The 27,396-nt window shown below is 43.5% G+C and overlaps 2 protein-coding genes across 5 annotated transcripts in view; one reads left to right on the top strand and one right to left on the bottom strand.

Moving 5' to 3' along the window:
- The window catches only part of wash1 (WAS protein family homolog 1), a 64,178-nt gene extending 54,272 nt beyond the window's left edge, over window positions 1-9,906 (bottom strand). The window contains exon 1 of the mRNA XM_078416746.1: window positions 9,849-9,906. The gene's annotated coding sequence lies outside the window, so the exon portion shown is untranslated. The remainder of the gene's footprint in view (window positions 1-9,848) is intronic.
- A 115-nt stretch (window positions 9,907-10,021) lies between these two features.
- iqsec3a (IQ motif and Sec7 domain ArfGEF 3a) overlaps window positions 10,022-27,396 on the top strand; it is a 253,682-nt gene continuing 236,307 nt past the window's right edge. For all 4 annotated transcript variants that reach the window (XM_078416738.1, XM_078416737.1, XM_078416740.1 and 1 more), the window contains exon 1: window positions 10,022-10,479. In XM_078416738.1, coding sequence (XP_078272864.1) covers window positions 10,145-10,479 — 335 coding nt within the window. In that variant the 5' untranslated portion in view covers window positions 10,022-10,144. The remainder of the gene's footprint in view (window positions 10,480-27,396) is intronic.

The following is a 27,396-nucleotide window of genomic DNA, read 5'->3' as shown; positions in this document are numbered from 1 at the left end:
GCACATTTTTGTCGCACAGGTAGTGGTACAGGTTGGTGGCTTCCTCAGCACAGGGTGTATTTTCTGGCGAAGCCACTGCGCTGCTCCCAGTGTCCTGGAGCTGGGGCCCATTGGCCACTGCACTGCTCCCGGTCTCCCGGAGCTGGGGCCCATTGGCCACTGCACTGCTCCCGGTCTCCCGGAGCTGGGGCCCATTGCCCGTTGTGCCGCTCCCGGTCTCCCGGAGCAGGTCCCATTGGCCGTTGTGCCGCTCACGGTCTCCCGGAGCAGGGGCCCATTGGCCGTTGTGCCGCTCCCAGTCTCCTGGGGCTGGGGGGCAACAGACACGTTCTTTCTCTTACCTTCCTCCTCCCCCGTTTTCTTCCTCTGCCTCTGCCTCCGTTGTCGGCTCTTCCTGGTCGTCTCATCCTCCGATGCGGAGAGGCTGCTGGCCTCGTCCTGGGAGAGGACTCTTTTTTGGGACTTGCTTGCCCCCTCCGCCTTTTTCTCCGTGCGCACAGCCTTCAATGTTTTCCTCGACTGTACCACCTTCCATTCCTCCTCTTCCTGTTCCCCCTCTTCCATCGACTCACCCTCGTGGGCGGGGGCCTGGGGGGCTCTGTCCTGCGGTTGGGGGCTCCTGGTGGTCGCGTTGTCCTCGCCCCTGCTCTCCTTTCCTTTTTGGACTTTTTCCGTGGTAGGAGGCGTCTCTTCCACCCTGGGGGTGCTGGCAGCGGCCCCTCTTATCGCCTGTGCATAAGTGCTTGCTCTTTTAGGGCAGGCCCTGTAAAGGTGGCCTGCCTCCCCACACAGGTTGCAGCTCTTACTCTCTTTACAATCCCTTGTCTCGTGGCCTTCTAACTTGCAGTTTCTGCAGACGACTGTCCTGCATTCTGCCGCCACGTGCCCAGGTTTGTTGCATTTCCTGCACACCCTGGGCTGCCCCACGTACGTCATGTAGCCCCGGTTCCCTCCGATAGCGAACACCGAGGGAGGGTGGACAATGAATCCCTTCCCGTCCACCCTCAGCTTCACCTTTACCTGCCTCTTGCTCGTCCAGATCCCGAACAAGTCCTTTATGTCCACGCAGTTTCCGGCCCCTTCGACGTAGCGCGCAAGGAAGGTGAGGACATCCACGACGGGCACATGTGGGTTAAACATGTGCACCGTGATCATCCGTTCCCTCTGGGTGGGGAGGGTGAAGAGCGGCTGCACCTTCAGGAGCGACAGCGGGGCTTCATCCCCCTTCTCACGGAAATCCTGCAGCAACTTCTGCCATCCCGCCGGGTTCTGGAAGGTAACGTCGAAATATCCGTTACCTGGGAAGTCCTGGAGGCAGAAGATGTCCCCGGCCTTGAATCCACAGGCCTCCAGCAGCACCTTCTTGATGAAGAGATCCCTTGAGAAAGGGTTCCCCTCCTTGAGGTCCTTCACCGATACACGCAGGGTATTCCGGATACCCTGCCCTCCAGCTCCACTTGCTACTGCCATCCCACCTGGATAAGGGTGTTAGGTTGGTTACCCAACCAGCATGGATCCACCCCTAAACCAGACACGTGCTCCTGACCTCCGCTCCTCGTCGATGATCTAATGCAAATACTGCTCTTATACTTACACTGTTCTTATAAGAACATTAGATTGTGCCAGAACAGATACTACACTTGATCTTAGCCAAAAGGCGCTCGGTCTGCATTGACCAAACTGATCTCCCGGTGGCTGAGCACTATGCTGAAAGACACTTGGATAGGTACGTAGTAGGTGGGTAGAGGGATATAGACCAAATCTGGGTAAATGGGAATAACTTAGATGGGTCATCTTGGTCAGCAAGGGCGAGTCGGATCGAAGGGCCTGGTTCCATGCGGTATGTCTCTATGACTATTACTTTATCTCACATTGCAGCAAAGGTACCTCATGGAATATATCGGCAGCTTTGTTTTAATTTTTTGCCAATTCGAATATGCAAATATGCATAGAATGGGGAGGAGTATCTGTCTTGTGCAGAAAATCTCACTTGTGTAGTTCACCAACAGACAAATACCATGCCAATTTGCAGATCCATCATTGTAGTTCGGAAGGAAGAACTGTGTCTCTTGGGTTTCCACTTAAAAAGAATACTAGTTCCCGACCAGGTTTACAAGAATGTCAGCGGACTTTGGGAGTTAAAGAACATTTTGCATAGAATTTCCAATTTTTCATGCTTTCTAGACTTGCTGGAGACACACAACAAACTTGTGAGACAACAACCAATGATGACGTTATCGAAACATTATGATCAGTCAATCTGGCACTGTACCCCTTACCACCCACTTTATGCATTCGTCAGAACAAACATCTAAAACTTTGCCTGCATACAAGTGTCTTTAAGAGGATCAAAATTACAGTTAGGTGATTTAGTCCCAAAATTGTGCTTTAATTTGCTGTTGAGCTGATAAAAATTAAGCTCCAAGCAAAAATCAGAAAACCTGTTTTTTTACGTGGAAGCATCACACAACTTGAACATTGGGGATTTGTTGCCAAAGCTTTTAAAGCATCAAATTACTTTTATATGACTGATCTGCATATATCTTATTTTTAGGTCTCTCACACTGACAGTTTTGATTACAATTCATGAGGCTGCTTCACTGGCATCCACGTGAAATGAATGTATAATTTTGTTAAGGTCTCTTTGCATAGCCCTAGGCTATACACTTAGACAGAGCTAAATAACGCAATTACAGCAGTCAGAAACTAGGGGAATTCTTTCTGTCACTGTTGGATCATGTTGTTGATCACTGCTCAATTTTAGCACAGTACTAGAGCCGTGGAGAAATGCTGTCAGATAAGAGCTTTAATCATTCGTGTGCCGCTTTCTGGGTCAGCCTTTCTTTAATTAATAGAAGGAATGCCAGTCCTTACTCTCTCACTCACGTGCATTTCTGTTTGGCTCCATCCATATTTCTGCTTAACTGTCACTAGCCATTACTCTGCAAGATTTATTTTTATTTGACTGTCGTTGCTCCTCTCTATTTCTCTCTCCTCGTGTCTCATCTGTCGTCCTCCCTATAAGTGTTTATTTTTTTCACCTGTATCTCTTCTCTTTGTTCATCCTTCAATTTTTAACTCTTGGACACTCTTTTTATCTGCATGTCATAATGTTCTTTCACGCAATATATAATTCTTCTCCATTTTCTACCAATCTGTTTCCTGTCCTCCCTGTCGCTTTCCTTTTCTTCTGCCTCCCTTTACTTCTCTGCATACATGTTTTTTCCTCAGTTCTACCCCTTTTAAAAAAAAGTGTAGGAATAAACCACTCAATAGAAACAAAGAGTAGGAATAAACGGGTCCCTATCAGAATGGCAGGCAGTGGCGAGCGGAGTGCGCAAGGCTCGGTGCTGGGGCCACAACTATTTACAATATATATTAATGATTTAGATGATGGAATTAAATGTAACACTAGCAAATTTGCAGATGACACCAAGCTGGGTGGCAGTGTGAACTGCGAAGAGGATGCTAGGAGGTTGCAGGGTGACTTGGACAGGTTGAGTGAGTGGGCAGATGCATGGCAGATGCAGTATAATGTAGATAAATGTGAGGTTATCCACTTTGGCGGCAAGAACAAGGAGGCGGATTATTATCTCAATGGTGTCAGATTAGGAAACAGGGAAGTGCAACGAGACCTGGGTGTCCTTGTTACTGAAAGTAAACATGCAGGTACAGCAGGCAGTGAAGAAAGCTAATGGTATGTTGACCTTCATAACGCGAGGATTTGAGTATAGAAGTAAAGAGGTCCTTCTGCAGTTGTACAGGGCCCTGGTGAGACCACATCTGGAGTATTGTATGGAGTTTTGGTCTCCCAATTTGAGGAAGGACATCCTTGCTATTGAGGGAGTGCAGCGTAGGTTCACAAGGTTAATCCCCGGGATGGCGGGACTGTCATATGAGGAAAGATTGGAAAGACTGGGCTTATATTCACTGGAATTTAGAAGGATGAGAGGGGGTCTTATAGAAACATATAAAATTATAAAAGGACTGGACAAGCTGGATGCAGGAAAATTTTTCCCAATGCTGGGGGAGTCCAGAACCAGGGGCCACAGTCTAAGAATAAAGGGGAGGCCATTTAAAGCTGAGATGAGAAGAAACCCTTTCATCCAGAGAGTTGTGAATTTGTGGAATTCTCTGCCACAGAAGGCAATGGAGGCCAATTCACTGGATGAATTTAAAAGAGAGTTAGATAGAGCTCTAGGGGGCTAGCGGAATCGGGAGGATATGGGGAGAAGGCAGGCACGGGTTACTGATTGTGGATGATCAGCCATGATCACAATGAATGGCGGTGCTGGCTCGAAGGGCCGAATGGCCTCCTCCGGCACCTATTTTCTCTGTTTCTATGTTTCTATAAATGGAATCCTATCCATAAAAAAACATATTGCCCCAAAGGATTCATTTTAAACAAATCAATTTTAGACGAGATTAATTCAGTGTTGATGCTAACCATTTCCAGATAGATGATGTTTAGCGTGGTCCATGAAATATTCACATCATTAACTCTGAAACAATTTTATAAGAAATTGCAATTAGTTCTAACAAGCCTATCCTTTATGGAATGCTTTTATTTCACTCTATCTCCATCCATTAGTCTATCTCTCTCTAGAAATACAGTGATTGGGATTGGTTTATGAGAATTTGTGGGTGAATGTGTGTGACTACAGACAGCAAAGATGAACATGGGGAACAAAACAAACATGGGGAACAAGACCAGATTCATAGTTCCCTTCCAGACTGCAGTTGGCCAGCCGATTGCACAGTAGCGGGCCATATTCACAGATTCGGCATGGACTTTCCAGCAGTGCTCACAAGCTAGCTGCTTAAAGGATGAATCTGCTAAGCTCACTATTTTTTTCATCTTCATTTTATCTGAACATCTTCCTCCCTTCTGATATTGGAGTTTCTGAACAGTTCTCCCATACGCTAGGGTACAGTGCTGATCTTACAACTTACCTCATTGCACGCACTGGACTTTATCTCTGGAACTGTTATGCCATAATGCCAAGAATCTATATTCTGCACACTGGTAATTTTTGTTCTACCTGTTATACTTGTGTCTGGCTTAATTGCATTCCTGTATTGTATCAGTTTGAAGAAGTGTTCCCACCCAAAATGTCTTCTCTCCATTTTCTCCAGAGATGCTGCCTGACCCTCTGAATTACACTAGCACTTCGTGCCTATCCTGTATAGTATTATCAAATTTGTCTGGCTAGCAGGAAAAGTAAACCTTTTCACCATATCACGGCACATGTCACAACGATAAACAATACCATTACAATAGCTGAAAAGAAGGAAGGGATGATGCCATTTTAAGCAGGAGGAGGTTCGGGTGGTAGGGGCAGCTTTGGGCATTTCTGATTGAAGATGATGATCTTGCTTTCAGATCCAGTGAATGGAACAATTGCACAGATTGTCATAAACAGAAAAGAGTCAAAGGCACAGCTATAACGATGTGATGTCGAGGAAGGCCTGCAAAAGGATTTGAGTGCCCTGATTAAAAGTATATCGCTGATTTGTCAATTAGCATCTAATTCAACCGCTGGGCTTCATGGCTATTATAGAACTCTATGATACTAGTTTTGGGAAACTTGATGGCAGCTGAACTACCTGCTATATTTGAGCAAAACACAAAGTGCTGGAGTAACTAAGCGGGTCAGCCAGCATCTGTGGAAGAAATGGATACATGGCCTTTTAGGTTGGGACCCTTCTTCAGACTGATATCCTTCTTCTTTGGCAGTCTCTCTCAGGGTTGAGAATGACTTGTTTCTGTTCTTAAGGTTCTGGGTTGACTAAACGATCCTCCCCAGGGCGGCACGGTGGCGCAGCGGTAGAGTTGCTGCCTTACAGCGAATGCAGCGCCGGAGACTCAGGTTCGATCCTGACTACGGGCGCCATCTGTACGGAGTTTGTACGTTCTCCCCGTGACCTGCGTGGGTTTTCTCCGAGATCTTCGGTTTCCTCCCACACTCCAAAGACGTACAGGTATGTAGGTTAATTGGCTGGGTGGTTAGTGGTTAGAGGCAGTAAAAATGCAGTGGTTAGAGGCAGTAAAAATTGTCCCTAGTGTGTGTAGGATAGTGTTAATGTGCCGGGATCGCTGGGCGGCGCGGACTCAGTGGGCCAAAGGGCCTGTTTCCGTGCTGTATCTCTAAATCTAAATCTAAATCTAAAAAATGATGCACAGATACAGCAGCGTGTGGGACAGGTGATGTTTGATATGGGAGGGGGAGGGGGGTGCTGGAGATTATTAGAGGTAGGTTATTAGAGATATGCTCCCGCTGATAGTGCATAAGTATGTCCATCTCCATGCTCTTGTTGCAGAGAAAAATTGTCTTGCTTCCCAAAAGTCATTTTGAACAATCAAAACGAGCCACCCACGAGATGGTGTGGATGTTACATCTTTGCAAGAAGAATTTGAGAACACACTTGCAGTATTTTCTCTAGCCTGCGTTGGGAATTCAAAATGACATATAGACAATACATTGGCTGTTGCTGTTGCTGTTGCATGACAAGAGCCTATAGTTGGGGAGAGAATGAAAACATAGGGCGGTCACGGTGGCGCAGCGGTAGAGTTGCTGCCTTACAGCGAATGCAGCGCCGGAGACCCGGGTTCCATCCCGACTACGGGGGCTGTCTGTACGGAGTTTGTACGTTCTCCCCGTGACCTGCGTGGGTTTTCTCAGAGATCTTCGGTTTCCTCCCACACTTCAGACATACAGGTTTGTAGGTAAATTGGCTTGGTAAATGTAAAAATTGACCCTAATGGGAATAGGATAGTGTTAATGTGCGGGGATCGCTGGTCAGCGCGGACCCGGTGGGCCCAAAGGGTCTGTTTCCGCGCTGTATCTCTAAACTAAATTGGTTCATGGATTTGGAGGGTTGTGCAGAGGTGGCATGAGTGGTGCATGTCCCGGGTTTTGAGAGAATTTAGTCACACAGTGTATGGACGACAAAGATTTTCAGATACCGAGGTGATCAAGGCATATCGGGTTAATTCAGGAGGGTGGCATTGAGATAAATTGATCAATGGATTGAAAGATCCAGCATGGAAACAGGGCCTTTAGCCAACCAAAACTGCGCTGACCATCGATTACCCGTTCACACTAGTTCTATGTTATCCCACTTTTTCCATCCACTTCCTACACACTAAGGACAATTTACCGAGGTCAATTAACCAACAAGTCCTCACGTGTTTGGGATGTGAGGGGAAATCGGAGCACCCGGAGGATATTCATGCCGTCACAGGGAGAAGGTACAAACTCCACACAGTCAGCGCCCAAATCCAGGATCAAACCTGGGTCTGTGGCGCAGTGAGGCAGCGGCTCTACCAGCTGGGTCACTATATCGCCCTGTGATGAGCCATGATCTTGAGCACAGCAGGTGTGAGGCGGTGAATAGCCCCCTACTGCTTCTATTTCTCATGTCCTATCTCTTATGTCCTAATATCCACATTAATACATCACCAATTTGATTCAGAGTATTTGTTGAGCAGCTTGTAAGCACCCTTGACAGAAAATCATTGATGAAGAGGGAAGCAATGTGTATTAATTATACCATGTAAAACCAAAGGTGTGGTGACAAGAGCAACGGAGCATAACTACACAGTAACATAATAATAACAACAGATGAAATTTGAAAAATGCCATTGCCCCCCCACCCATTGTACAATAGGGTTGTTGTTGACATTTTATTTCAATGCCACTTGCCTGCAATGACTCCATAATTCTTTGATTCCATTAATACCTTAAAATCTACCAATCTCTGCTTTGGACATACAGTACTCAGTGAATGTATCTCCACTTCCCTCTGGAGTAGAGAGGTCCAGGATTCACGATTTCCTGGCTGCGAACTTCCCAACGGTGGAAAACATCACTTCTGCATCCACACTGGCAATAATTTGATGTCTTTCACTGAGATTGCTTCTAAATGCGAGAGTGTGGCCCAGTCAACCTAATCTCTCCTCAGACAATAATACTGTGGCATTGGAAGTCGTATATGATTGTCTTCCTGGTATCCCGTTTGTGACATCTTTTAACGCGGGGTGTATGGTGCACATACAGCCACCACATGGTCCTTGACAGAGACAGACCCAGCTCCAACGTCATGGACTCCTCAGCAGTTGGCTGTCTCCCCCTCCTGCAGCCTTACTCCACCTTGGCCATTGTAGTGCTTTACCGCCGGCCAGCCAGCATCCTCCACCTGTTCCACCATTGAGATGTTCCTTGGGTTGCGCTTAGTCGGGAACCTCCCGCCTCCACCTGGCCGGCATGGGTGATCCTGCCAGGAGGCATACCTTCAACATACCAGAGCATATCAGTACATTGGTATATTGGTGAGAGGAGGGGGTAGTGAAGAAGGCCTTGGGACTTCGCATTCATTGACTGCAGGCTCCACCACTAAGAGCTTCAAGTAGTCGTCCAAGTCACACATTATCCTGACTTGGAAACATCCTTCGTACTGCTGGGTTTAAACTCTGGAACCCTACACACTGGAATTTAGAAGGATGAAAGGAGATCTTATCAAAACGTATAAGATTATTAAGGGGTTGGACATGTTAGAGGCAGTAAACATGTTCCCAATGTTGGGGGAGTCCAGAACAAGGGGCCACAGTTTAAGAATAAGGGGTAGGCCATTTAGAACTGAGATGAGGAAAAACTTTTTCAATCAGAGAGTTGTAAATCTGTGGAATTCTCTATCTCAGAAGGCATTGGAGGCCAATTCTCTGAATGCATTCAAGAGAGAGCTAGATAGAGCTCTTAAGGATAGCGGAGTCAGGGGGTATGGGGAGAAGGCAGGAACGGGGTACTGATTGAGAATGATCAGCCATGATCACATTGAATGGCGGTGGTGGCTCGAAGGGCCGAATGGCCTCCTCCTGTACCTATTGTCTATTGTCTATTGCCTTGGGGCTTCGCAATCATTGACTGCAGGCTGCACCACTACTAGCTTCAAGTAGTCGTCCAAGTCACACATTATCCTGACTTGGAAACATCCTTCGTACTGCTGGGTTTAAACTCTGGAACCCTATCCAGAGGCACTGTGGAAGCATCTTCACCAAGTTGACTGCAGTGGTTCAGTAAGGCTGCTCAATTCCCACCGCTCAAAGGCAGTTAGGGAGAGGCAATCAATGCTGGCCTTATCAGCAAACCTTACAACCTGAAAATTGAATTTTAAAAATGATATCTTCTTCAAATGAAATCTCTTGCTCTCTGCCAGCCGAGAATATAGAACAAAATAGCAGAAAAATAAGCCCGGTGTAAGAAAGAACTGCAGATGCTGGTTTACATCGAAGGTAGACACAAAATGCTGGAGTGACTCAGCGGGTCAGGCAGCATCTCTGGAGGGAAGGAATGGGTGATGTTTCGGGTCGAGACCCTTCTTCGGACTGAAGAAGTCCCAGTGGAACTCTGCTGGTTGAGGTAGAGATTTCAACCCCATCTCATAGAGCCATACAACATGAATACTTGCCACATCGGCCAACATGTCCCAGCTACACTCGTCCCACCTGCCTGCTTTTGGCCCATGTCCCTCTAAACCTATCCTATCCATGAACCTGTCTAATATTTTCTTGAATGTTGCAGTAATCCCAGCCTCAACTACCTCCTCTGGCAGCTCATTCCATACACCCACCGCCCTTTGTGTGAAGAGAGCGTTACCCCTCAGATTCCTCTTCCCTTAAACCCATATCCTCTGGTCCTGGATTCCCCTACTCTGGGCAAGAGACCATGTGCGTCTACCCCGAACTATTCCTCTCATGATTGTAAATAATCTCTATTATAATCTCCCCCATTAAGATGTGAAAGATGAAGACCCAAGGAGTGACCCGTGTAGCCCAGCTGGCGACTCACCAAAATAAGCCACAAGAGGTTCGAGGCTGTGCCGTGCTGTGCTGTGCTGTGCCGTGCTGTGCTGTGCTATGCTTTGCTTTGCTTTGCTTTTGTCGGTGGGCGTTTGAACGTTGCACGGTGGGTGCCTTTAAACAGGCGCGTTGTCGCTTTAAGTAGCGTGGCTGTGCGTCGGTTTCCAGCTGGTCCAGAGGCAGTAGCAGCATCAGCAGCCGCCTGAGCGCGGAGTAGCATCAGCATCAGCAGCAGCTCGCATCTATCTATCCATCTATCTCCCTCCCCTGCTTCCTCCGCCAGCCATGGAGAGCCTGATGGAGAACCCGATGAGGGCGGTGCTGTACCTCAAAGAGTTGACCACCATCGTGCAGAACCAGCAGACCCTGATCCAGACCCAGAGGCACAGGATCCGTGAGCTGGAGCTGAAGGTGGAGGAGCTGCTGGAGGAGAACCGGAGCTTGAAAGAGCAGCCGGCCAGCGGCAGCAACAGCGGCAGCGGCCCCGGCCCCCACCACCACCACCACCACCACTATCAGCAGCAGCAGCAGCAGCACCTCCAGCAGCACCTCCAGCAGCACGACCCACAGCACAAACACCCCGCCATCACCGCCAGAGCACCCACCCCCTGCAACCCACAGTAAGTCCTGCACAGCCCCGCTCCTCCTCAACTTTATCCCTCGCCTCTTGACACAAACAAGCGCATCGCTCGCTGGCCGCTCGACTCATTCAACCCCGCAGCGGTTTCTGTCTGTAAATTAATCTTCATAGTGTTTTGGTTTTTTTTTTCTCTCTCCATGTAGAAACGCGACTAAGTTAATATTTTCCACACAGAGGCTGGTGGGTGTTTGGAACGGGCTGCCAGGGGAGGTAGTTGAGGCAGGGACTGTACTATGAAGAGACGATTTGACAGTTTAGAGGGATATGGGCCAAACGTGGGGAAACGGGACTGCTTGAGAAGGGGCATCTTGGCCGGCATTGACGAGAAGGACACATTTACCTGCTCTATGACTCTAAAACTGCCCCTGTAGTTATCCAAAAAAAAAATGTTTCAGATAACCGATGGGCCTGGAAGATTTACTTGGTGGAGTTTAGAGTCTTCATCTCTGAGCTTTGGAAGTGGAAAAGCCCGAGTGAATATTACACTTGCTGACAATGTAATAATACCTTTCTGAGCTGCAGAGGATGCCACTGCTAAACGTGTGTATTCAGGTGTAAGATCCAGTAAGCATTAGCACAGGGCATTGACTTTAAAAAAATCACCACTACTTCCCATTTACTTGGTAGTGGGGCTGGGTGAAAAGAAGTGAGTGCAATTTTTTTGTAACAAAAAAACCAGCAGATGTTGGTTAAATTCGAAGATAGACACAAAATGCTGGAGTAACTCAGCGGGCCAGGCAGCATCTCAGGAGAGAAGGAATGGGTGGCGTTTCGGGTCGAGACCCTTCTTCAGACTGAAGAAGGGTCTCGACCCGAAACGCCACCCATTCCTTCTCTCCCGAGATGCTGCCTGGCCCGCTGAGTTACTCCAGCATTTTGTGTCAACCTTTGAGTGCAATTATAACTAACTTCGAAAAATATACTCTAGTCAGCTTGAAGGAGAAGGGACATGAGAGTAGTGACGAGCAAAAACGGTGTTTGAAGTATAATCAGCAAAAAGTGATGTGCTCAAGCAAAGGAGAGTTAACAAGGATTTCAGAAATGTTAGAATCTTTTGAATTTTTCTTGAACGAGACAGTTTGGAAACATGTTCTTCAGCCCACCGAGTCCACGCTGCCCATCGATCACCCGTTCACACTAGTTCTATGTTATCCCACGTTCACATGTACTCTGCGCACACTAGGGTTGCAATTTACAGAGGGGAATCCCCCAATAAACTCACATCTCTTTGGGATGTGGGAGGAAACTGGAGCACCCGGAGGAAACCCATGCAGTCACAGGGAGAACTTGCAAACTCCACACAGACAGCACCAGAGGTCAGGATCGAACTCAGGTGTGAGACAGCAGCTCTACCACTATGCCGCCTAAAATACATGACTTCCAGATTGCAGATAAGTGCAGAAGCTAGTGACGTACCAATAGATATCCAAAGATTCAGGGCACCAGGTGACGTTTTATTTTTATGTGCACTCTAATGTTAATTATTTTTTGATAAATGTTTGGAGAATGTTCCTGATACACGAATGCCAGGGTTCTTCCTACCCAGATCAGCCCTCTCCAACCTGTCCACACACACACACACACACACACACACACACACACAAACACAAACACACAACTGTGTTTAACCAAACACACGATTTTGAAAGGACTCTTATAGATTGTGTTGTAATGTACACCCTTTGATGAGAAACTGCATCTTAATTATTATATATATCAATATCAATATGAACATGCAGAAATTTATTTTCTGTAATTGCTTTGCATCTGTTAAAAAACTTTGCATCTGTTAAAAAAACTTGTTAAATCGAATTCCTGTTTTTTCTCAAGGCTGCCCATCTTTTTGTCAAATTCATTCTTTTGGTTCGGGCTCCATTTTCCTTCTTTTCTTTCTATAATTTTAGATTTTTTAACAAAGTTGCTGCTTCCCTCATTGTCTTTTCTCTTTGTCCAACTTAGAGTCTGACTCTCCCTCGCCAGATTTTATTCAATGTCAGGGTGAACTTATCTACGTCTTTCAGGTGGTCTTCTGCGTGAATACTCAGGGGAAAGTGTGTTTATTTGTTGCCTATCTCCATCATATCTCGTAGTTCTGCCTCTTTGCCATTCTGTCCACCCTTATCTCTCTCTTTATTTGATTCTGTCTCTCTGTATTTTGGTGGAACATCGAACAGTACAGCACAGGAACAGGCCCTTCAGCCCACAATGGCTGTGCTCCTCTGCATGCACATGATGCACATCCATCCATCCCCTGCATATCTAAAAAAGCTTACAAACACCACTTTCCTATCTGCATCCATCACCACCCTTGGCAGAGTGTTCCAGACACTCACCACCCTCTGTGTAAAGAAAAGTAAAAGTTTTTAAAAAAAACTTGGCCTGCACATCTCCTTTAAACCTTGCCCCTCTCACCTTAAAACAATGCCCTCAAGTCATTGATCTTTCCCACCCTGGGGAAAAAGGTTCTGACTGTCTACCCTATCTATGCCTCTCATAGTTTTATATACTTCTATCAGGTCTCCCCTTATCCTCTGGCATTCGAGCGAAAACAATCCAAGTTTGTCCAACCTCTCCCTTCAGTTAATACCACATAATTATGACCATTCTGGCTTGTAGCTAAAACCCCTAATACCCCGAATCCTGGCAATTATGTTTGCCTCTTTCTAGCTCCATATTTTCGATCAATCTGTATAAACATTTTGCCAAAGAAAAGACTAGCCTGACTACTTAGGACTTTACTGTAATCTCCTCTCAGGAGATTAGCACTGTTGCTGTACTGCATCTGAAATTCTAAAGAGATCATCATGGTTTGGCATGAACTGAGATGCATGCCACCCTTCATCTTTGCACTTGGGGTATGAAAAAGTTAATGTCAATAAGTGGATATCAATATGGCAGATTAATGTGACAAACGGAAGCATATTACAAATAAATCTAATTTAGTGAGCAACTCCCTCATTTATCCTGTATTCATGAAGCAGAGTTAGAATGTACAAACATTGGAAATTGAGGCTGGGATTGGCCATTTGAATTCTAATGCAGGTTTGGAAAAAATAAGATCACGATGATTTTGACCTCAACACTGCTTTATTACACTTCACATGTAACACGTGAAACATTGTTTCCACATGTTTCACTCAATATATATAAAATCATCATTGTGTAGGAAGGAACTGCAGATGCTGGTTTACACCAAAGATAGACACAAAATGTTGGAGTAACTCAGCAGGACAGGCAGCATCTTTGGATAGAAGGAATGGGTGACGTTTCTAGTCGAGACTCAGGGGAGAGGGAGACACAGAGATAAGGGAGGGTAAGGTGTAAAAATGAGACATCAAAGGAGGTGAAGGAAAATGCAGAATAGATCATTGTTAGCTAAGAGAAGGTGACAACAGTGATAAAATTTAATCAAGGGGCCAGTCAGACAGGTAGGAGAACTAGGAAGTGGGAGGGATGGAGAGAGAGGGAAAGCAAGAGTTACTTAAAGTTAGAGAAGTCAATATTCATAACATGTAGGAAAGAACTGCAGATGCTGGTTCAAAATGGAAGGTAGACACAAAATGCTGGAGTAACTCAGTGGGACAGGCAGTATCTTTGAGAGAAGGAATGGGTGACGTTTTGGGTCGAGACCCTTCTTCAGGAAGTCTCACACTTCCTGAAGCAGGGTCTCGACCCAAAACGTCACCCATTCCTTCTCTCCAGAGATGCTGCCCGTCCCTCTGAGTTACTCCAGCATTTTGTGTCTACCTTCAATATTCATTCTGCTGGGGTGTAAGCTGCCCAAACAAAATATGAGGTGCTGTTCCTTCAATTTGCACTGGGCCTCACTCTGACAGTGGAGGAGGCCCAGGACAGAAAGGCCAGTGTGAGAAGGGAAAGGGGAATTAAAGTGATTAGCAACCATAATTCTCTGCCTTGAATATGCTAAGTGACTCCACAGCCTTCTTAGATAGTGATTCACTACCCTTTTTGTGTGTTTTCCCCATTTCTAGCTCCATATTTTCTATGCATCGGTCTAAATATTCCGTGAAATAAAAAACTAACCTTACTACTTATGACTTCACTGTAATATCCTCTCAGGAGATTAGTACTGTTTCTGTACAGCATCTGAAATTGTAAAAAGGTTTGTTCTAATGACTGCCCACTATTTTGAGATGGCGGCTTCAGGTTCTGGACAAGCCAGCTAGGATATTATCAACTCTGTATATATCCTGTCACGCTCCTTAAAAATGTTGTTCAGGTTTGTAGGTTAATTGGTTTGGTATAAGTGTATACTGTCCCTCCTGTGTGTTAATGTTTGGGGATCGTTGGTCGCTGTGGACTCAGTGGGCCGAAGGGCCTGTTTCTGCACTGTATCTCTAAACTAAACTAAAATAAAATAAAATTACCTCTTATCCTCAATTTAGAGTGCAGGCAAGTTTTGGCTGTCGTCACGTGACTAACGTCCCAATCTTATAATTACCCATTCATCCCTACTCTCTGTATTCTTCCCATTAACTATTAGTCAGAGTCAAACAGCACCGAAACAGGTCCTTTGGTCCAGCTTGTTAATGCTGACCAAGATGCCACATCTAAGCTAGTCCCATTTGCCCACATTTGGCCTATATCCCCCTAAACCTTTCCTATCCATGTACCTGTCCATGTGCCTTTCAAACGTTGTTATAGTACCTGCCTCAACTACATCCTCTGGCAGCTCGTTCCATATACCCACCACCCTCTGAGTGGAAAAAGTTACCCCTCAGGTTCCTATCAAGTCTTTCACCTCTCACCTTAAAATCTTTAGTCCATGCTTGCATGTTTTAGCCAATACCACCCACTCACATTTTGTTTAAGAACCTTCTTTATATGGTGCCTTATCAAGGGCCTTTTTGAAAGTCCAAGTACAGCATCTTTCACCCTTTGGTTGAGCCTTATCTATTCTGCTTAGGTTGGGACAAATGTATTAGATCATATTTCCACATAACCTTTGACCAATTAATGAGTAATTCAGTCAAAGCTTTACAAGGACTTTAGAAGCAAGTGAAATACAAGTTCATATTTGTGAAATTAATGTTTATTACTGTATTTCTGATAAGGTTTGTTATTGTTGAACTGCACTGGTGGTCATATGGTTTTACTTGTTGTAATATCATAACTAGAGGAGTACCAGCTTAGCGATAGGAGTTATTTTCAAATAGACACCGAATCGCGCCTGGCACAAACAATAAGAAGAATTGTCCAAGGTCAGTTGGTGAGGAAGTGGGTCAAGTAATGTGTGATGTTCTTGCATTCCCCACATCCATCTATTCTGGTTATAGTTTACACCACTAACTTTGTCCATGTACATTACTGAAAACCTCTTACGTCGATAAAATATTTTACCACAGAGGCCTAACAAATGTTCAAAACGTTCTCCTCGGGAGCTACCCCATGTTCGTTATTTTGCTGAGAAGATGAGAAGCATCTTATCCACAGGTGTAACTGACTACTTTATTTCATTGAATGTTGCTTTATCAAATAAGGTTTGCTGAGCTCTACATTAACTAAAGAGCCTTACTCTATGACCTATCTGTTTGCTTTGGAGTTTAGCTAATCCAGTGATGCAATGCTGGCAAGTGGATGCTTATGAAGGATAAAATATGCACACAGATACTTGTTGACTTCGAACACGATAAATGCAGTGCAAAGAGGAAATGCTGACAATGTGTGGCTGATACTGTCATCATTATTGGCTCCAATGCATAGATTGTTGATGAGGTAAAGGGATAGTTTCCAATAGGGTCTGAAGTGTCAGTTTCTGTGAGTGCACACTACATTCTGTTTAATGGCTAATAAGAACTCTTGGAGTTATTCCCCTTTCATTCTGAAGTTTAGGAGCAGGACCAGGTCATTTGACCCTACACCATCATGGAGAATCATCCCAGAAACATGTTCCTATCTTCACCCTTAAGCCTGGATCTCTTTGGTTCAAAAGATATCTACTTCTCGTCGTTGTTTAGAATTTTATAGGTTTCTGTGAAATCCACTCTCATTCTTCTGCGCCCAACTGAAAATTAGTCTAACCTACACAATCTTACTTCGTATATAAGTCTTGCTAGCCGATCTTTGCTGCTTTTACTCCGTGTCAGGAACATCATTCCTCAAACAAGGAGATTAAAACTGCTCATAAAACTCCAGATGAGGTCTCGCTAAAACTCTACACAGCTGCAGCGATAATCTTTGCTCCTGTATACAAATCCTCCTGCAGTGAATGCCAACATACCATTTCCCAACTGTTTGTTGCACCCAAACACTAGCTTTCAGTCACTGTGGTATCATCACATCCAGATCTTGTTGCATTTTCCGTTTACCCAATCTATCTCCGTTCAGATAATAACAGTGACAATTTGCACTGTTTTGTTTAGAAATCACAGACAATGTACAGAATTTTAAATAATTTATACAACCTAATTAGCAGAGGTTGCTTTGGTGTATAATATGCTTGCAGTGGCATAAAATCAATGTTCATGACATTTTGTAGCTGAATGGGTGTCTGACAAGATAACATTTGGGGGGAAATTGCTTTGTTAACATGTGGAGTTGAATCTTTGAATCAGCACAGTGGAAGATTGACTGAATACTATAACTGAGTGACACAGTTGATTAGCTCCGATCGCCTCAGAAATCTGGGCTGGAACCTAACTCGGGCTTTAGCAAATTCAAAATGGTTCTTATGAACTAAAATATTAAAATCCTGTTGTGTCTGAGCTGGAAATGCTTGACGTTGATTCTCAGAGCAAGGTGAATTGTTCCATTTCTAATACTGTCTTTATTGATCTTGATTGATGCAATTTCCCGCACAAAGAATGGCAAAGTAAAATAATGTATCGTTATTAGTATTATTATGTGTGTATCAAATAGTTAATGATACCACAGCCACATTAGCAAATAAGTAGAATAGGAATGGCTTTTGTTATTCGTAGTAACAAAAATAATCTTGTGTCTTTCGCCAATAAAATTCAGCAGAAATAGCCATTGAGAATTTACCTGTTCTAGATCTGATGAGAAGCATTGAATTAAGAAATTGTTGACACAAATATTCAAATGTGACTCGAGTGTGAATCTGAAAGTTATTCTGCTTTTATTTCTTAATATTAAATTCAATGGGCATTATGTTGAATTAAACACATTTCTAGAATCCATCAGGGAGAGTGGAGGAAAACAGTTGGGTTCTCCAGGGTCATACGTAGGCAAGGGTGTTCTTTTACATAAATCAAAGAAAGATTATCGGCAGATGCAGCAAATAATTAGAACAAATGGGATTTTATCCACAGTACAAAACAATTAGAGTTGGAGTAAATTTATATATAACATTTTTTCATTTATACTTTTTAGTTTGGAATGTGCGCGGGCCAGCAATTATTAATTGGCTTTGAGAATGTAGTGCGTCTGGTTGGAGTAGGTTCAGTGAATAATTTCAGTGTTTTTTGCAGATAATACACGCTAGACGTGATGGTGGAGGGAATCAATATTCAGGTAGTGGGTGGCCATCCAGTCAAGCAAGTTACTTTGACTTGTAAGGATTGATTGAGCTTCTTGAACTTTTTTGGAGTTGATCTATCCAAGAGATTGGAGATTACTCCATTATACTCCTGATTAGTGCCTTGTAGATAGTGGAAAGGCTTTGGGGTGTCAGAGGTTGAGGGAAACCCAAAATGGACACCAATGAGCAATTTATTGAAGACCAAATACCCCTCACGGCCATGATCTTCCATCCTTTTGCTGGCAATTGAATTTAAGTCACTTTATCTAAGTACCTGTACGTTGCTTCAGAGGAAGAGCAATTAAAGTTCATCAAACTACTTCTTGGGCTGGGGGAGTATCCCATGAATAATGATAACAAATTGTGTTTTATGGAGGCTAGAAGCAAAGAGATGATTTGAATCAGATATACAATATTTGTATGGGGCTTAACGCGGTAACAAGGGGAAGGGTATTTCACCTCAGAACTCTGCCCAGGAGGATTGTTGATGCTTGCCCATTCTCAACATTTAAAATGGGTATCGATGGTCCTTTGGATATAATGGCTTGTCGGTATAAGGAAGCATTGTCTAAAGGTGTATATGAGGTGGAAAGCTAGACACGTTTCTCATTCATAACAGGATAATGTTAAACAGCTGAAAAGCCTACTCCTGTATTGATTTATAATGTTCTGCATTTTTAGCGGGATCTGCAGGAGTTCCCTGGAAATGATAGCTTCTATCCTTATAAGTACTCTGATTTTTTTTTGTTGATTGATTGAAAGACAAAGCATGGAAACAGGCTCTTCAGTTCACTGAGTCCATGCTGACCATCGATCACCCTAGTTCACACTGGTTCTGTGTTGTCCCACTCTCTCATCCACTCCCTACACACCAGGGGCAGTTTACAGAGGCCAATAACCTACAAGCCCACTCGTCTTTTTTGGGATGTGAAAGGAAACCGGAAGAAACACACGCAGTCACAGGAAGAATGTGCAAACTCCACACAGACAGCTTTCGGGGTCAGGATCGAACCCTGATCTCTGGCGCTGTAAGGCAGCAGCTCCACCAGCAGTGCCAGTGTGCCTTTTGAAAAATGGATGTAACTAAGACATTAACCCAGATTAACAAAGCTTTCTGTGTCATTAAAGGAAAAAGCAGAGAACAATGTTTTTATTCTGAATTGAACATTAATCTGCTACGATCACCAACAGCAATCTCTCACCATTTGTTTGTCATGACCACTATGGGTTTGGGAGGGGTGATGGTAGTGGTTGGCATTGTCAGAACATTCTGTATTCTCTGCATGCACTTTAGCAAGGCCTCCATTAGAAGCAATCACGGCCGAAAGAGCTGACAGGCTTATTTTCTGAAGATTGCAGAGTCTTCAAGTTGTCATGGTTAACCTGAAGGTTAAAAACGTTTAGTGCAAGGATTAGTAAGACAATCGTTTCCAGCCCTGTGTGAGAAGAACACGTCATCATCGATAACCCTTTCTGAAATCTACTGTTACGGAGAATCGTGATTAGGTTTAACAGTCTTTCATTTCTGTGCTTCTTTTCACAGTCATGAATAATTTTGTATAAACAGTGCCGCATTAAGAGGGCTGGCAATAATTGTCACTCTAACCAGGGGTGTTCATTTTCTTCCTCTAATGTTACCCCTACTTTTCTTGAAAGGAAGATCACATAATGTCTAATGCGCAGTGGGTACCCAGCACGGCTATTGTGCCCAAGCAATCATGTCTCTGTGTTATTTGTCCAGGAGAGATATCATGTCCCATCTGAATCTAATGAACACAATTTTTGATTTTGATTGTAATCAGCAGAGAAATTAGTGGTCACTGGCTGATTTTTATTTTGTCCTTTCTCATTTCTCTTTTCTGGAGACATTGAGGTCAACTGTTGTTATCCAGCTCAGCAGAAACTAGGAGGCATCATTATACATAATCCCATGACAGTTATTGTCAGCTAACATCAACTAAAACACAATTCACTGCTGGAGAAAAAAAATCATAAAACTCTAGGTAGGATTGGTGGCAACTTTTATTCATACTCTAGAATCTAATCAAAGGATCGTGTGGATCCTATATAGAAACATGGATTTGTAAAGGTGAACACTAATTAACAATTTTTGATAAATTATGTACTGTGCTGAATAATAGATCCTAGGAATGGATGATGGGTTGGAATCTAAATAAATCTTTACATAAATTACATATATGAGAAAAACGAGTGCCAAGAAATATTATTATTTGAACTTCAATAAATATGGATTTTCAAACAGAAATTTTGCTTAGTTCATTCCTAAAGTGTGTTCAAATATAAATGCTATTTCCCTTCCCAAATGATTCCGCATGATTAATGCAGGTTGATTGAAAATACTGAGTTGCATGAAAATGATTTAGAGGCAAATCATGATGAATGGGAATTATAAAGTAAATAACTTGGCTCTTGGTTCATTTTGTGGTTGGATTGCCTTGCGTACATTTAAGATATGTGGCTGACTCCAATTTCCATTAACTGTCCTTGGTAAAATGAAACAAGGTGTTAGGAATCTAAGGCCACTATTGTGTAACTCCCCACTAGAAGAAGGTTGCTAAATACGACCAGGAAATTAGATATATAGGAACAAATGCTGCCTTTGTGATAAGAGTGATTTTTTTTTGTCACTCCACAAATTACATTGATTCGATCATGTTTTCATTACTACTGTACAGTTAAAAAGTTGTCTTACTTACTTCTCAAACATGCTAATCCTCTTTTAACCATTGGTGTTTTTTCTCTTTCCAGTTTCCTCCCATCATCTCCTCATTACCTGACCGACACACCAAGACTTATTCAATTCTTCTTTCTCGCGTTGCCATTTCTCTTGTGTTAACGTTGACAGTGTTGGCAGACTTTCCAAATATAAGCATTAGCTAATTCTGCTTCCGTCCTCTTCCACGAGCAGCAATCAGCAATCATTGTATGAATGGGGAGTGGAATATCTCGAGTTCATTATACCATTCCTATTACTGCCTGGCCTCAAATCAGCTAAGTCTGGAGTCAATGGATTGAACCTGAATATTCCCACATCTATTCTAAACGCATAAAATATTCATTTGTTTAGCATGCCACTCCTAAAGAATGGCCAAACTTAAATCCCTGGACAAATGAACAAGCGTGAGTTAGAGATACAAAACCTGCACTTGCACACATACCTGTTTGCACCTTTCGTGACATTTTTGCAACATGATGCACATCCGTTAATTGCTCTCACCATTTGCTATTTTCTGCTTGCTTACTGCATTTTTGGCATCTTGCTCAGTACTTGCAATCATTTGATTTTTGTTGTGACAGATGCAGTGGGTGGGTTTGCTCAGAGACATGTGATGCAGATCTGCCTGGTGATTCAAGAGAATCTCATTAATTATGTCATATTGCACTTTGTAATTCGAACAAATTCAAGGCTCGAGCTATGTGCTAGGTAGCTAACAGGAACGGAGCCCACCAACAGATGAAGCTATTGCTGATTCAAATGATAAAAGATTTCTTATCCAGTATATTTTGAGGGAATTAAAGTTTTGAGAGAACTTCTAAAGGATGATTGTATCCTTCTATCTGATATCAGTTAATTAGATAACAAAAGGAGTTGAGTATAGGAGCAAAGAGGTCCTTCTGCAGTTGTACAGGGCCCTAGTGAGACCGCACCTGGAGTACTGTATGCAGTTTTGATCTCCACATTTGAGGAAGGATATTCATGCTATTGAGGGCGTGCAGCGTAGGTTTACTAGGTTAATTCCCGGAATGGCGGGACTGTCATATGTTGAAAGATTGGAGCGACTAGGCTTGTATACACTGGAATTTAGAAGGACGAGAGGAGATCTTATCGAAACGTATAAGATTATTAAGGGGTTGGACACGTTAGAGGAGGAAACATGTTCCCAATGTTGGGGGAGTCCAGAACAAGGGGCCACAGTTTAGGAATAAGGGGTAGGCCATTTAGAACTGAGATGAGGAAAATCTTTTTCAGTCAGAGAGTTGTAAATCTGTGGAATTCTCTGCCTCAGAAGGCAGTGGAGGCCAATTCTCTGAATGCATTCAAGAGAGAGCTATATAGAGCTCTTAAGGATAGCGGAGTCAGGGGGTATGGGGAGAAGGCAGGAACGGGATCATGCCAAATGCATTGTGCACTGTACGGCACTCGTGAAATTTTTACACCTGTCTGAGATACAGTTCAACAAGCTCAGCCTCTCCAGCTGAAAGAAGAGTTGCTTATGTTATGGTGACTTTTAGAAGCTTGGAGTGTTCTGAAAGCTTTGCCCAGCATTTCCTGAGGCTTAGAGTGCAAAAGCAAGGAGGTAATTAAAAGGTACGGCATGGAATCAGGCCCTGCGATCCACCAAGTTGTCGCCAACCGTCGATCACTCGTTCACACGAGTTCTATGTTATCCCACTTTCTCATCCACTCCCTACACACTTGGGACAACTCACAAAGGGCCAATTAATAGACAATAGACAATAGACAATAGGTGCAGGAGTAGGCCATTCAGCCCGTCGAGCCAGCACCGCCATTCAATGCGATCATGGCTGATCACTATCAATCAGTACCCCGTTCCTGCCTTCTCCCCATACCCCCTCACTCCGCTATCCTTAAGAGCTCTATCCAGCTCTCTCTTGAAAGCATCCAACGAACTGGCCTCCACTGCCTTCTGAGGCAGAGAATTCCACACCTTCACCACCCTCTGACTGAAAAAGTTCTTCCTCATCTCCGTTCTAATGAAAAAGTTCTTCCTCATCTCCGTTCTAACCTGCTCGTCTTTGGAATGTTAAAGGAAGCTAGTGCACATGGAGGTTGTCTGTCTCAGGGAGAACGTGCAAACTCCACACAGACAGCAGGGAATCCTTACCGATCCATGTGACCACAGGGAGAACGTACAAGCTCCCCACTGGCAACACCCGAGGTCAGGATTGAACCGGGGTCTGTGATGATGTTGAACCTCTTAGAAAATGTGAAATCAAAAAATCAAATTAGACCCATTTGAACCTCGTTTTATTTGCAAGTTATGTAAAATACAAATGTTTTTCACCTATTTTGAAGTAGTTTCATGTTTCCAGGTAATCACTGGGGAATTGGACTTCCTGTGTTAAATCGCTCTAATGTAGCGCTTGGTATTTTGTGGATATTTTTGGTATTCAGTTGCGCTTAGTATTTTGTGGATGTTGTAATGACATTAACAACCATGGTCATTGAATGACTGAAAACAAATCAAATAGTCATGACTTATGACATTTAGAATTAATTCACAATAAAACAATCAGTACATCATGACGAAGGCAGTAAAATTTAAAGCGATCCCAGAGATTTGTGTTCTTTATATATAAAAGAGCAATCTGTGATATTTTAACAAAGTTAATTCTGAGAATCCTTTCACCCAGGAATGTTTGTCCCTCCATGGTCATTCCTCCTTCTTCCTGATGCGTTCTGACGGAAGCTTGAGAGTGTACACCACCAGGACCAGCTCCTTCCCCTCTGTTATCAGGCTTCTGAACGGTCCTTCCATCAGCTAGGGTACTGTCCGATTCACCTCTACCCCATTGCGGACATTGGACTTTGTGGAACTCATATGCTACAATACCGAGAGCTACATTCTGCACTCTGTATCTTCCCCTTTGCTTTATCTATTGTACTTGAGTTTGACTTAATTGTATTTATGTATAATATTATCTGATCTAAGGTAGACACAAAATGCTGGAGTAACTCAGCGGGTCAAGCAGCATCTCGGGAGAGAAGGAATAGGTGACGTTTCGGGTCGAGACCCTTCTTCAGTCTGAAGAAGAGTCTTGACCCAAAACGTCACCCATTCCTTCTCTCCCGAGATGCTGCTTGACCCGCTGAGTTACTCCAGCCAAAAAATAAACAAAAAAAACAAACAAAACACCCCTCCGACTCTACATATTATCTGATCTGATTGGAGAGCATGCAAAACAAAGCTTTTCACTAATCCTTTGGTTTAGGTTTGTTACTGCCGCTTGTATGCGGCACAAGTGACAGTAACAAAAGTTGAACCAGAAAAGATTGGGTCTGTAAGTCTGATGTCTGGTCCTGGTCATGGAGTAACCTGTGATCAAGGGGCTGGATCGGGCTTGTTTACTAGATGAGAGGGTCTCCCAAAAGCACGATTGGTCTCTGACTTCACCACTCCCATCCCTCCCGTCCCTTCCCAGTTCCCTCTGGTACCACGACAGTCACAGGCCATGGAGAGCTCTCTTTAAAAGCACTGACCCATTTCCTATGGGGCAGCGTGCAGCTGCCTTTCTAAAAAGCAGCTGCTGTCTGTGAATTACGCAGGTCGGGATTTAACACTCTAAATGGAAAGCAAGCCATGATAATGATTTTTTTTTAAGAGCAATGATACCCCAGTTGCAGGATTTTGTTTTGCGATTTGCAATTTGACATTAGCACTATTTATAGGACCCATTTAATTCACAAAAATGCCTGTAGTCCACTTTTTATGCACTAGAAATGTTCCGAACATCAGATTTTAGGATGAATTTTAGGATGGTCTTGGTGAAGGTACTAACATGGTTTGTTAGAATGGTTCCAGGCATGAGAGATTTCAGCTTAAATCCTATGACTGTTAGATACAGGGCAGGTTTGAGAGAAAATGTTATAAGAGAGGTACAAGATCACAATTAAATTATCTCGGATAACTAGAGATAAGTTGCTGCTGTTAAATAGAGAGAAGTTGCTGCAATTTGCTGATGGATCAATGAATAGGGAATGTAGATTTAAAATGATGAGCAAAAAGGTTCAAAAGCTGGTGAGGAAATCTTTATGCAGAGAGTGGGACGTGATCTGCAATTCATTCACTATAAGGGTGGTGGAATCAATGCGGTGTTTAACTAGGAGTTTGATTAGCACTTGAAGGAAAATAGTTTTCCAGGTTATAGGGAAAGAGGTGGGAATAGGAATGACTGGGTTGCTATGTAAAGTGCTGGATCAAACTCAAAGTGCTTCTGACCTCTGGAGTCCATGCTTGTTTGAGAGCAAGTGTAGTCACCATTGTGATATTGGAAGAGCAGCAGCCAATTGCACATAGCAATGTGAAATGAACTGCCACAATTGATTTGATTGTTCTTAATTAGGAGAATCAATATGGTCCAGGACATGGGGGATAATTGCTTTGGTATAGTCTCATGGGATCTTTGCTTGCATCTGAGAGGAAAGGTAGGGCATTGATTTAGGATTTTTCCCAAGTGACAGTACTTTGCTAGTGCTGAATGTCCTTGGTCCTCGAATACTATTTCACACATACGCTTCAGGTTTTTCAGTGGGTCTTGAACCCAGAATCCTTCGATTGAGAGAGCAAATACGCCATTAAACAAGCCAAAGCTGATGCGGTCTAATTGGTTAATTTGCCAGACGTGATGAATATTAAACCAGCCATCTTTGCAGTGGTGAACCAGAGCTTTTAATTAAAGTATGCAGTGCATATATATATATATATAAGTTGAAGTTGAAAATTCATGCTTTCCCAGTGATTTGGGATATATATCTCATGAGCATTGGAGGATTCAAGTTGTGCATTAAGGTAGATGAACTCTGTGGGGAGCCTGCAGTTAAACTCTATTCTTAAACTGGGAAGCTGAAATCAGATCGTGTTTTGCTTTATTTCTCTGGATTGGAGAACATGTAAATCGATATCCACAATGTTCAAAATTAAATAGGATTCTGAATGTTCAAGGGCATTTTAGCACGGACAATAAATGCTGATTTGAGAATGGTCTTGACCCAAAACGTCACCTATCCATGTTCTCCACAGATGCTGCCTGACCCGCTGAGTTACTCCAGCACTCTGTGAAACGTCACCTATCCATGTTCTCCACAGATGCTGCCTGACCCGCTGAGTTACTCCAGCACTCTGTGAAACGTCACCTATCCATGTTCTCCACAGATGCTGCCTGACCCGCTGAGTTACTCCAGCACTGTGAAACGTCACCTATCCATGTTCTCCACAGATGCTGCCTGACCCGCTGAGTTACTCCAGCACTCTGTGAAACGTCACCTATCCATGTTCTCCAGAGATGCTGCCTGACCCGCTGAGTTACTCCAGCACTGTGAAACGTCACCTATCCATGTTCTCCACAGATGCTGCCTGACCCGCTGAGTTACTCCAGCACTTTGTGTACAAGTGCTGATTTTGCTTGTGATACCCAGATCTGAAAAATTGAAAAAAGAAACATATTTAGAAAGAAAATGGATTCACTAAATCTCAGCCTGTACCTTTTCAAAGCTTCTCATTCCAAACCTCAAAGTACATCCCCATTCTTCTTCTTTCATGTCCATCATCCATGTTTCAAATGTTACATCACTGTCATCGTCCGTCCTGAAAAGGGCTCAGGCTTCATCCCCATTAATTCCACAGTATAAAATCACTGCTGAGTATGTTATTTTCAACACAAAGCCCGACTCGCTGAGTCTCATTTCTATTCACTTCCATTGTTGTTCCACCCCTCAAATTCCTTGTTTTAATTTTCAGATCTTTTTAGTAGCGGGTCTCTTTCTATCTATTTGCATGCTAACCACAGAAGCAGATCTACAATCACATATTACAATCGCTCCCCACTCTTAAATCTCTACTCCTAAAGCAACATTTCTTACTTTAACTATGATCACAAAACGTTATTCCCTTATCATGTGTAGGTAGGAACTGCAAATGCTGGTTTAAACCGAAGGTAGACACAAAATGCTAGAGTAACTCAGTAGGACAGGCAGTGTCTCTGGATAGAAGGAATAGGTGGCGTTTCGGGTTGAGATCGGAAGAAGGGTCTCGACCTGAAACATCACTCATTCCTTCTATCCAGAGATGCTGCCCGTCCTGCTGAATTACTCCAGCATTTTGTGTCCATTCCCTTATCATGTATCTTTGTAACTTGCTCAATTGTAATCATACATTGTCTTTCTGCTGACTGGATAGCATGCAGCAAAAGCTTTTCATTGTATCACGGTACATGTGACATTAAAATAAACCGGATCATCTTCTTGCTGCTCCACCACCAGCGTCATTGTGTTCAGTCATCTGCGTTTTCCACTGTCTATAATATTTAAGTTTTGGTCTTGACTTCAATTTAAAATTAATTGAAACCTCGCCTATAAGCAATCTTGAAAGTGAAACTCAGGATTTCAAGATTTTAGTTCACAGATGCTGCTTGAGCATGGACCTTTTGGCCCACTGAGTCCATGTCAACCACATGTCCAAATGAGCTTATATCTCTGCAATTCAATTCAGATATCTGCCCTCTAATCACAGACAAGTCCTTCTATTACTACAATTATTTCTAATTAATAATTATCTTCTATACAATCTGCATTTTAGAAATATTGAAATTCCAGGATTATTTTCGGGCAGCACAGCAGCAGAGTAGCTGCCGTAC

The sequence above is a fragment of the Rhinoraja longicauda genome, chromosome 20 (assembly GCF_053455715.1).
Source record: "Rhinoraja longicauda isolate Sanriku21f chromosome 20, sRhiLon1.1, whole genome shotgun sequence".
Classification (NCBI taxonomy): Eukaryota; Metazoa; Chordata; class Chondrichthyes; order Rajiformes; family Arhynchobatidae; genus Rhinoraja; species Rhinoraja longicauda.
The sequence above is the reverse complement of the archived record's forward strand: the minus strand, read 5'-3'. Positions and strand labels throughout refer to the sequence as shown.